Source organism: Poecilia reticulata, chromosome 7, assembly GCF_904066995.2.
Source record: "Poecilia reticulata chromosome 7, P_reticulata-male-v2, whole genome shotgun sequence".
Classification (NCBI taxonomy): Eukaryota; Metazoa; Chordata; class Actinopteri; order Cyprinodontiformes; family Poeciliidae; genus Poecilia; species Poecilia reticulata.
In genome coordinates this window covers 2,726,007-2,738,168 of record NC_088836.1, presented here as the reverse complement: position 1 = coordinate 2,738,168, position 12,162 = coordinate 2,726,007, and the positions used below count along the sequence as shown (strand labels likewise).

The 12,162-nt window shown below is 40.7% G+C and overlaps 1 protein-coding gene across 3 annotated transcripts in view; it reads right to left on the bottom strand.

The window, feature by feature from the left end:
* LOC103466867 (plexin-A1-like) overlaps nt 1-12,162 on the bottom strand; it is a 333,062-nt gene that overhangs the window by 91,904 nt on the left and 228,996 nt on the right. For all 3 annotated transcript variants that reach the window (XM_081608591.1, XM_008412750.3, XM_008412753.3), the window contains one exon: nt 11,894-12,094. In XM_081608591.1, coding sequence (XP_081464717.1) covers nt 11,894-12,094 — 201 coding nt within the window. The remainder of the gene's footprint in view (nt 1-11,893; nt 12,095-12,162) is intronic.

Sequence of the window (12,162 nt, the reverse complement as noted above, 5' to 3'; positions counted from 1 at the left end):
AGACGTCTGGAAGGTTGATACAACAGCAGATCTTTAATGTACTGTGGTCGTAAGCCAATCAGTGTTTTCTAAACTACTAACAGTATTTTAAAGTCTAGTCTCTCAGTAGAAAGACTTTAGAACTGGGTGATGTTCTCTATCTTCCTGGTTTTAGTCAGAACCCAAGCAGCAGTGTTCTGGATCAGCTGCTGATGGACCATTGATTTGTTGGGCAGACCTGTGAAGACACTGTTGCAGTAATCAATATGACTAAAGATAAACGCCTGGATGAGTTTCCCCATACATTTATCTTTAGTTCAGGTCTTGCTGAGACATTAGTCCTCTAATCCTGGAAATGTTCTTCAGGTGATAGAAGGCTGATGTTATAACTGTCTTTAGGCGTCTCTAAGTCTGAATTGTTTTTCTTTTTTTGCTGAAAGCCATTTTTGCCAATTGGGCATACGTACACTTTTAGTATGAATCCTTTGATGAGACCCCAGATCTCAATCCAATATGTGTACTTTACTACATGATTTAAAGAATCTTGGTTTCTCTAAGCCAGTGCGTCCAACAACTAAACCAAAGTCTGGTATTCCTGAAAAAGATGGGCAGTAAAGAGAAAAGTTAGGGTGAAGCTGTCACAATGAAGAGAAGGAAGTGGCAAAGAGAAGAGAGATATTGTGAGGAGTCACTGTGGGAGTGTGGCCCTCTGTTGAGACATGAAGAAGATGAGGTGACCACAGACCAATTAAACCATAGGATTCTGGGAGGTCAACAGCTTCTTAAGAGAAGAATTCAACAAAGACACAAAGGAGCGGCTTCCCACTAGTACATTGTGACCTTCCCTACCCATCAACAGCCTACCACACACAAGGTAGGCTGTTGACATTATTAGCATCACTTCTGCATCCCACTGGCAAGTGTTGTGTGTACAGCAGCCTAGCAAAACCACAAGACCCCCCCACACACTACTTCTTCGACTCTACTCCTCCATCTTTGTGGCACGGCCCCCATTAAACTTTAAGGGTTTCAACTTGTCTGCCTTCACCAAAACACTGGCTGAGCTTGTTCCCCCTGTCAGTCCCTGCCCACCCTGCTGGCCACCGCATCATGCTTTATTCATGCTGTCACATGGTTTAAAATGCCGGAACAAACCGCACTGTGACACAGAGCGTCACCCGCTGTCTCACTCGCTTTCCGTGGGGACAAACAGAAAAAGTTGGACACTGATGTTAATGATGGAACACAAGAAGAGAAAGGAAGACACGATCGGGGAAATAAGAAAAGGTGGAGAGCAGCCTAGAAACCATTTGATAAACTCCTTTATGAACATATCAGAACTAGAAATACACAAACAGCAGCTATAATCACTTTTTTATTGAGCTAACATTAATATTAGCCTGGATTCTTCTTTGCTTTGGTTCTTTATAAATAAAGTGAAGTAATATTAGTGGTATGTTCAACTTTTGATAGTGTGACAGAAATATTTGGGGCATTACGAAAAACAAAAGTGTCCTAAGAGGGTTTAGCATTTACGCAATAAATGCATAAATAAAGTAAATGCTAACATTAGCAAGAAATGTTAGCATTTCTTGCTAATTTTAGCATTTCTTGATAAGAGAAGAAATGCTAGTATTTTGGTGAATACTAAAAAATTATAAAACTATTAATAACATTTTCCTGAATTTGAGACATTTTCTCCCCTAAAAGTGTCATGTTGAAAATCCAACAGCAACATGTCTCGTTTTTATGAAACAATGATCGTGTCATGTAATGCGATTAGGACACCGTACAAATGTGATTATTTTTCTGACATGTTTACTATGATTTATTTTCCATTATTTAATCAATACTTAAAATTTCAAGTAATCAAAATCAACAAAAACTGAAGACATGTGCAGAAGAAATGTGTTAAGATTTAACAACTTGTGGTGATAAATAAGTTCGGACACTCACCACATTAGGTGGGTATCACCAATCAGGGGTCCATGGTGTGGGCAGGAAGGACCTGAAGTAGCAGTCAGTCTTGAAACAATCAATGCCTCTGACTGTGACAGTTGCATAACACCCTAAGAGCTTAATTTTTATCAACATGTTCTGGATGATATCATCAGTTGTAGGGCATCACTGCTAATCCATCGAATTTGCTTTTGCTGCTTCTCTTTAAGGGGCAGTATTATGTACACTTGACATTTTTGATGTTTACATCATGTTATAATGTTATTCCCTCATCAAAAACACTCCTGGAGTGTTGCTTTGATTCTTTCATGTATGAGAAATCCTATAATCTCCATGGCAACCACTCAGCAGTGTAAAATGCCTGTTTGGACCTAGCTCCGCCTTCAAGGCGCAACTCCTCCTCACAGCTGCAGTTGCCAAGCTTCACCTCACAGAGAAGCTCCTCCCCCACTCTGCTCCTTCAAACTAGTCAGCAGCAATTAGCAAAAACCTTGTAGAACTGCACATCTGATCAACTCATTATAGGAGCTACTTCTCAGTGAAATGGTTAATACAGGAGCCATGTTGTGGTGACTTCCTGAAGATGGAGTTTCAGACAACTGAAAGTAACATATTTACTTGATTGTGGTGTAAAAGGACACTAGCTCCTTGAAATGAATAACAAAAGAATTGCAAATTCTAATTGTGACTCATTCTCTTACTAAGTTCCAAAGTTTTTGGCAAGTCAGTGACTTCTAATGTACCTTTGCTCTTAAAGTGGTGTCAAACCCGGTGCTGGTGAAGCCCTGTAGGTTAAAGTTGTACTGAGACACCCCTCTACTGGCCTACTGTCCTGACTTCCCTCCCTAGAGCCCCCAGAGCTGCTGGAAATGAGTAATCAGACTCATTACTGAAGCCTCTGGCCAGCTCCTTTATGTCACTGCATGTAATTAATCTACCTGAGACAACTCATAGTGCGGGCCCCCTAGGGAGGCGAGAGGAGAGGAGGAGAAAAAAGGGGAGGAGGACGCCTCAAGAAAGTTGTGTGGATGAACATGGAGGACAGCTCCAGTGCAAATGAAAAGGAAGTAAGAGGAGTGGTGTTAGGAACAGAGTCAGGATTAGCAGAAGGGGAAAGACGGGCGCCAAAAGAACGAGAAAAACTAGTAAAAAGGAAAAAAGCACAATGACAGTGGGAGGAGACGGAGTGTAACCATGGGGGACAGAGCGAGGATGGGGAGGGGACAAGAGAGGGAGGCGAGGTGACAGGAGGGTAAAAAAAGAGAGGGTAGGGAGGAGGTGCAGAAAGTACAAGGTGAGCACAAAGCCATCCCTGGCCTCATTACAGTAACACAGCAGCCTGGCTCAGGTTCATTCGTTATCTGCTCCTGCACTCGTTTATTCTCCCGCTACATGAATCGTCTCCACGGACTGCGTGTCTCCATGGACTGTATGAATAGATATGGTTGTGGTGTGTGTGTGTGTGTGTGTGTGCGCGTACGCATATATGCCTAAGCGCCTAAAAAAGTGCCGATGTTAACAAAACAGAGCAGCTGGCAGGCGAGGCCAGAGGAGGCAGAAAAACCAGCAGCTGTGCACGTCGAGCTGCGCGTCCGTGTGTGGGTCATACCGGAGTAATTAGTCATGTTGAAGGATACCAGAGTATGTGTGTGTGTGTGTGTGTGTGTCTGTGTGTTAAAATACGCCGCTAGCACACATATAAAGCATGCATTTCATCCTGTATCTACTCAGTTCAACAGAGGCTGGCTAAACAAACAATGTAAAACTGCCTCATTGTTTTGCAACATATGAACAAATATTACAAATTCATGGCTGGATAAAAAACTTTTCCAGAGTTCAGAGCTCTAATTTAAGACGCATCTTTCCCAAACTCTGGAGATTATTCTCATTTGTAATCTACTTTAAAATTATTATTCACTGCTAAGTTTGCTTCAGTGTAGATCAGAAGTTTTCAAGAATAGTTTATTAATCCCAAAAGAGGGATACTATGTTGTTGAAACTCATATTAACCAGGTTTTTTCTAAGATGCTGATGGATGTGGGCAGGAAGGATCTCCTGTAGCAGACTGTTTTCCAGTGTATCTGAAGAAGCCTCTGACTCGACACATTCTGTTGTTGCATAACAGTCTGATGAAGAGTCTGTAAAGTTATTGATTTTATGAAGTTATATGTGGGTTAACTTTGCATTTAAACCTTTTTTAAAAAAAAATAGGAGACAACATTAATGATTTTTAAAACTATGAATTGGGTTTAAATGTATTGTAGATTTGCTGTAAGCCAAGGGTTCTGAAACTACAGCCTCAAATAGACAGTCATGGCCAAAAGTTTTGAGAATGATTCAAATGTTAATTTTTACAAAGTCTACCGCTTCAGTTTTTATAATGGCAATTTGCATATACTCCAGAATGTTATAAAGAGTGATCAGCTTAACATCAATTAATTGCAAAGTCAATATTTCCCCAGAAAATGAACTTTATCCCCCAAAACACATTTCAACTTCATTGCAGCCTTAAAAGGACCAGCTAACATCGTTTCAGTGATTGCTCCATTAACACAGGTGTGGGTGTTGATGAGGACAGGGCTGGAAATCAATCTGTCATGATTAAGTAAGAATGACACCACTGGACACTTTAAAAAGAGGCTGGTGCTTGGCATCATTGTTTCTCTTCTGTGAACCATGGTTATCTCTAAAGAAACATGTGCAGTCATCATTACAAAAATGGCCTAACAGGGAAGAGTATTCCAGATAGAAAGATTGCACCTCAGTTAACAATCATCAAGAACTTCAAGGTTCCATTGTTGCTACAAAGGCTCCAGGGCGCCCAAGAAAGACCAGCAAGCCCCAGGACCGTCTCTTAAAAGTGTTTCAGCTGCGGGATCGGGCTACCAGCAGTGCAGAGCTTGCTCAGGAATGGCAGCAGGCAGGTGTGAGTGCATCTGCACGCACTGTGAGGCGGAGACTCTTGGAGCAAGGCCTGGTCTCAAGGAGGGCAGCAGAAAAGCCACTTCTCTCCAGGGAAAACATCAGGGACAGACTGATATTCTGCAAAAGGTACAGGGAGTGGACTGCTGAGGATTGGGGTAAAGTCATTTTCTCTGATGGATCCTCTTTCCGATTGTTTGGGACATCTGGAAAACAGCTTGGTTGGAGAAGACGAGGTGAGCGCTACCACCAGTCTTGTCTCCTGCCAACTGTGAAGCATCCTGAAACCATTCATATGTGGGGTTGCTTCTCAGCCAAGGGAGTCGGCTCTCTCACAGTCTTGCCTAAAAACACAGCCATGAATAAAGAATGGTAACAGAATGTCCTCCAAGAACAACTTCTCCCAACCATCCAAGAGCAGTTTGGTGATGAACAATGCCTTTTCCAGCATGATGGAGCACCTTGCCGTAAAGCAAAGGTGATAACTAACTGACTCAGGGAACAAAACAGAGATTTTGGGTCCATAGCCTGTAAACTCCCCAGATCTTAATCCCATTGAAAACTTGTGGTCAATCATCAAGAGACGGGTGGACAAACAAAAACCTAGGAATTCTGACAAAATGCAAGCATTGATGTGCAAGAATGGACTGCTATCAGTCAGGATTTGGTCCAGAAGTTGATTGAGAGCATGCCAGGGAGAATTGCGGAGGTCCTGAAGAAGAGAGGTCAACACTGCAAATATTGACTTGCTGCATTAACTCATTCTGTCAATAAAAGCTTTTGTTACTCATAATATGATTGCAATTGTATTTCTGTATGTGATGAAAACATCTGACATACATGAAAACCAGAGGGCAGCAGATCATGTGAAAATATATTTGTGTCATTTTCAAAACTTTTGGCCATGACTGTATATATACACACAAAACACATAATTCTGGCTGATCTTCTTTATTACTATTAATATTTAAATTGCTTGATTTGATGGCACTGATCAAACTTTTAAACACAGATTTTTACATTTAGGGCTTTCTAAAAGCTCCAATTTTATTGTGTGTTTTGGAATGTTATTTTTGTTGGGACACCAATGAAAAGACAAACTTGCTATTAGCTAAATTAGTGTATTTTTCCTCATGGACAAACCAAATGCCAAGGGCGGATGTTTTATGTTTAGACCAGACACACATTAAGATTCATGACCTCAATGGTGAAGAATTATTGGACCAGTCAAGGTGAGACTTTCAACACGTTATAATCTCTCAAGTATGGTGAAGGTAGCATCATGCTGTGGGTTTGAATGGTTTTAGCTATAAAAAAGCAGGCAGAGGACTTCCTCCAAATCTTTTAACTGCACTAAAAAAAAAGAAAAAAAGATGGCTGACATGGCAGGAAATGATGTAATATTCAGCCTGAACTTGGCTGCCGTTGACCATTGACTTTCCAAGCAAGCATCTTGCTGAAAGACGTTTGTCCAAATCTTATTTGAAATCCCCAGTATGATAAATTCAAACCTGTATTTATTCTCTGAACCTGTGGATTAGAAAAAAATCCAAAATAATCTTTTTTTTTTTAAATAATTGAAGATGTGTCATCATTAGACCCTTCAAATAAATCATTATGAATCCCAAAGTGAATACCAGATTCCTGCCTGACACCAGTCAGATTAAGATACATTTTCAGACACTCACGCACACGCACACACACACACGCACACCCCTGCACGCACACACGCACACACACGCGCGCACGCACACACGCACACACACACACACGCACACACACCCAGAGGCATTCATCTTCCCAAATTGGCTGTGCCAGAGTGTGCCAGATGCATGGACTTGCAGCAGGAAGTAAACGCACACATACATAGTTTCACACACACAAGGCCTATCTATGTGTGTCAGTGCAATAAATCATGTAAAGCAAATTCTTGGTCGTTGCTGATGCTACAGTCTCTGTCTGCTCCACATGATTAGGAAGAAGATCATGTGGAGAATCTCCATATGTCTGCTTCATGTTGGGCTTCCAAACCCCTGGGGAGGAAATGTGTGTGTGTGTGTGTAGGGGTGCGTGCGTGTGTGTTTGTGGAAAAAAACCCAGAGGTATCCCCCGCAGCCCGCCTGCGTCCTGTGTGTCTTGTGAACACTCTCTCTCTCGTCTCTGCATCGATGCGTTTCGCAGTTCCCTGGTGTATCTGACTTAGCAAGTTCAATGTTTCACTGTTTGGTGAGGGGCTAAATAATGCACAAAGAGACAGTAAGATTGAACGGATGAGTGTACATCCACTGCTGGCTAATTTTCCCTGTGATTTATTACCCTCGGCTACCCAAGAGTCGCAGGCGAGCTGTGATACATAAACTCACTCCTCCCTGCTGAGAATACCGAACACAATGCTGGCCGGAGTGCCGCTTCCCAATCGCAGATGGATTTCCATCTATTGATCTTCTGCAGCTTCTGTTTCTACTATAACTAAACACATTTTGTCTTTTATCTGGGTAATGTAGTAAATAAAGAAAGAGCAAACAAATTTCCACCTGGCATAAGAAAAAAAAAAGACTTACTAGGATGATTACAGATGTTTTAATGGCTTTAATGGAGATAAATCTGCAAAGAAAAGTCTCTTTTATTAATATTATTTTGGTTCAGAAATGTTACTTCTTTGTGGAACTACAGGGTTTCTTCAGGCTTCAGCAGGTCAAATTTTGGACTTTTTAAGACCTTTTTAATGACAAAGATAACAATTTAGGACACAAAGTCTGAAAAAAACAAATACTGGGAACAGTCTACTAATGATAGATGCAAAAAACCTAGCCAGCTAGCAAGAGTATATAAGCAGTTAGTTAACGCTAACTGCATGGAGTCACAGAATACAACAGAATACTTACTTGTTATTATGCCTTATTATGCTACATGTTGCTAATTTTCATCACGCCTAAGTTAACATCAGCTACTATAGTAAAGTCTACTTCATTTATGGCTTAATAGCAAAAACGCAATTAAACAAAATGTAACACTCTATATTGACCACATCCCATTTTATTTTATTTAAAGCTCACATGAGTCTAGAATATTGCCAGACTGATATTAGTCTCCTCTGAAATCAAATTCCCAGACAAGTTTTGGAGAAGTTTATGTTTCATGGTAGAACAGAAAGCGCTTTTTCTCACAGTACTCTCAAAAAACCTATTGGTATTTTTGAGATTCAGTTTTATGGTTGTAGAGACTTGGAGACCACAACAAGCTGTGGCTGGTGGTAAGATAAGTATGGCGTCTTCAGCCTGGTGGTGAGTGGCTAGAAGAAACACACCAGTGTGTAACGTCTTTTTTACACCCTAGCGCTGCACTCAGATCAACTTAACGCAGCATAGTACACATAAAAAATGTTACACTTATTTCAGAGAGATTTACCAATGGCTTTTCAACTACTGAATTAGCTTATTATGTCTTAAATTAGATTTTTTTTTCCTCAGCTGAAGAAATGAACTCAAATTAAATGTTTGATTTTACCATGTTTTACACTGTGAGATGCTACAGCACTGATCTGGAAATGTATTTTAGTTTGTTTGTATTTTTCACATTTTCACCAGCGTGTGTGGCTGATAAATTTGTCGTCACCAGTTAAGAGTCCAAAAGAAATGAGTTTTTTATCAAAGCAGCGTTGCACGGTTGAACAACTTTCTACCCTAACCAGGCTGCTCCCCCCCCCTTTCTCTGCTGTTCTGTTTTTTCTCAGTTGTTCCACTTTTTAATGGATCGTGATTTCTTTTTCTTTCCCCACCCATTTTATTCCAGGAAAAACTTCCCATCTCCATCTGTTTCTGCCTCATTTGTTTGTTTCCCCCTGTTTGCTTGTTGAACTTGGGTCTGTTTTTCCCTTATACTCTCTTCTTTGCCTCCATCCATTTCTATACAGCACTGTCGTCGTTTCCATCTAATCCCCTCACCTCCTCCTTGCCTCTCTGTCTATTTTGCTTCATTTGGCTTTTTTTCACCTTATACGAGTCTATCTTCGTGTGCATGTGTATCTGTGTCCGTCAGTCTACCACGCCACCGCAATTCATCATCATTTTATCTACAACTCCCTCTAATTGGATCCTATCACAGTCCCACCTGACGAGCAGACAGGCGGGGATGAGGGGGAAGGGGGGCATACTCACTCCACCGAGCTCAGCCTCTGGTATCTACCTAAATCAACAGCTGCAAAGTTGTGTTGAGACCTGTGCGTTTCCTATTTTCCTTGACTCTTGTGGAGATAATGCTGGGATTTTATAAAACATTGATGTGCACTGAGGAATGAAGACTTGAATGCAGGAGTGTGTTTGAGTGTGTGTGTGTTTTCTGTGTATGAATTCATCTGGTTTTGCCTTGAGTTCTGCAGAGGCATGTCTCTGACTCTTTCCTATAACATCAGCAGTAGCAGAGGTGTCGTAATGAATGTATCAGAGTCGGTTATAAGACTGGGAATGAAAACCTGCACTGTGCTCCAAAACTAACTGCAGTGTTGGTTCTGGTGAGGTGGGAGGAGCTTCTTCATTCTGCACTCTTAAAGGCATAGTGAGGCAAGTACAAGTGTTCATAAAACAGACCAATTTATTTCGTTGGAATTGATTGTTATAGACCTACAAAATATTTTTGAGACAGTTTGAAGGGGGAGCAAATTTTAATAGAAATTCTTGTGAAAGACTGTCAATGTCTACTTTGACTGGTCCGTTTTATACTCTTGTGATTGTATGATGGCATTGGAGACAGAAAATAAAGTAAATTTCAGGCAAAAAAAATCAAAATTTTCTCCCAAAAAAAACTAAAAGAAATTTTTAACTTTGAAAAGTTGTAAATTTGCTAGAAAAAAATCACAAATCTTAAAATTAAGCTCAGAAATTTTCGAGAAAAAACGTGTAAATTTCTGAGTTTCAAAAGTCCAAAATTTGGAATTTTGACTTGAAACTCTGACATTGCCAAGCTATTTTCTAGAACATTTCTGAGATTCAAGAAAATTTTAAATTTTCTTGGCAGAAATTTGGTCTGCCAAGAAAATTGCCTTGTATTTACCTCCAATTATTTTCAAATGAACTCTGATCAGCTGCCTTGACCCTGCTGAGGAGAGGCCATCCCACACTACATGGAGCATGTATGGTCAGGATGAAGTGCAGAATCTTCTAATTTTATAACTCTGCAAATAAATTACATTTTGGCCTCATTTGTCCAAAGCGCCTTCTTCTACATGCTTACTGCATCTTCCTGGTCGCCAAGTTTCTTAAATAAACCTTTGAGGTCTTTGCAGAAGAAATGCATTGATACTGAGATTAGATTAAACAGCTCTAATAACTAACTATTTAAATTTGAATGGCAGTGGTGGGCACACTTCTGCTAGTCCACTAATGTGCTAACAGTCAGAATCAGAATGCCTTTATTGTCTTTGTATAGAAGCACAATGAAAATGACAAGATTAGTTAAGATGAGAAATAAAACATGTCTCACACTGTCCAAGCAGACACAATGTGGGTTGCAAAAAATCTTCCCCAGGTAATAAGGTGGCTCATTTTTGGCTGAGTTAGCAAAAACGCAAAAGTGCTAAGCTTTACCAGTCCATATTTTTTAGCAGCAGCTGCTATCAGTGAACTTTAGTAAATTGTTAATGATTGAACGATGACTTTTAAAGGGCTAAATTACGTGACTGTTTGGTAAACTTTCAGTTGTACAAAGTTTAACATCTGTGTTGACATTGTGGTTATTGACTGTGTGACGTTTTGTTGATGTTTATTCTGTAAACGCGTAAACTTTGCGATACTCAACAGCTACTAAACTAAAACAGCAGTTCTAGGTCTTTTAAAGAATCACTTTCCGAAGTGTAACCATTCAGTAAGGTGTGTACTTACAAATTTGACACACTAGAAGGCAAAGCAACAAGTTTCAACATGGTTGAATTTAGCACACTAGCATTAGCGTTCGCTATATACCATATTGGTACAGCACTTTACTCATTTTTATGCTTTACTTAGCGGTGCCCACCACTATCCGAAGCCAACTGGTTACGCTTTTACTGTCACAGTAAAGGAGAATGAATACCCAGGCATGCAAAACGTTTCAGATTTTAAATTCTGAAAACTTTGGAACCAATGTATCATTATAATTTTAGAGTCATGCTTTACTTTGTGTTTATCTATCACATAAAATCACAATGGAAACTTTTTCACAGCACTGTACACTTTTTTTCTTAGAAGGCGTTTGATTAATGCCTGAGAAGGACTCCAGAACTAACAAAAAGCCTGTGTCTTACTTTGCCTAAGGAATAGAAATGTCATTCAAAGTAATGAGAGTAAAGGCCAGAATTCCTTTAGAACCATGCTATTTAAATATTCAGCTTGATGAACAGCACTTACTGTTTTTACAGCTCATTCAATATTTGAAAGGCTTCAGAGCAGACATGTCATTAAAGGACAAATCTGCCAAAAAAACTGGTAATAACAACCCTAAAAGTCAAACCTAAAAGCACAATCACTTCCGTGAAGCAATTACAGGAAGGCGAGTGACTAAATATGCATGATTTACTTCTCTGAAGCACAAAAGAACTGCAGGAGCTATCATTATGATCTGGAAATCAACTTCAATGATATGCCCATGAACTATTTTTGAGTCACCGTCCAACATCAGAGGCAGAAAGAATTCAAGGATCACAGCGCCCGGTGCTCGATCTTTTCTTTTGTAGAGTTCAGAAGCGCCGGGAGGTCGCAAATCAGCAACGTGAACCTGTGGTAATGCAGAAGTCAGCTAAATGAGGTGCAGCAGCTTTCAGGTGTGGGACAAGCTGATGGAAAGGAGGTTGGCGACGCTGCCAAAGCCACACATCGCTTCCTCCCCCAACACTTTCTGCTGCCCGGTTCCACACTGGACTGGTCGCGTGCTACGTTAGCTCAGAACTGGAATTGGTCAAACGCCTCACGACTTCACCGACTTCTATAACGTGACAGCAACACAAAATACACAAAAACTCATGACTTCCTGGAAGGTGTGTGAGTTTTCACGCTGATCTTACCGTGGTCTTCTGACACTGGATGCTGGAGCTGTTGAACCTCAGCGCCGGGACGTTGTGCGTGCTGCCCTGGATGTGAAAGATGCACTCGTAGTTTTGCTGTCCGGACTGAGGCTGGGGCAGGTTCTGAGCCAGCAGGGTGATCGGCCTCATTACCCCAGCTGGAATGTAGATCTGAGTGGAGGGCAGGATCTGAGGGCAGTCCTGGTGGAAGAATACAAAGAGAGGAAACATAAATAAACAACAAACATTAACTTCAACTTTCCATCACC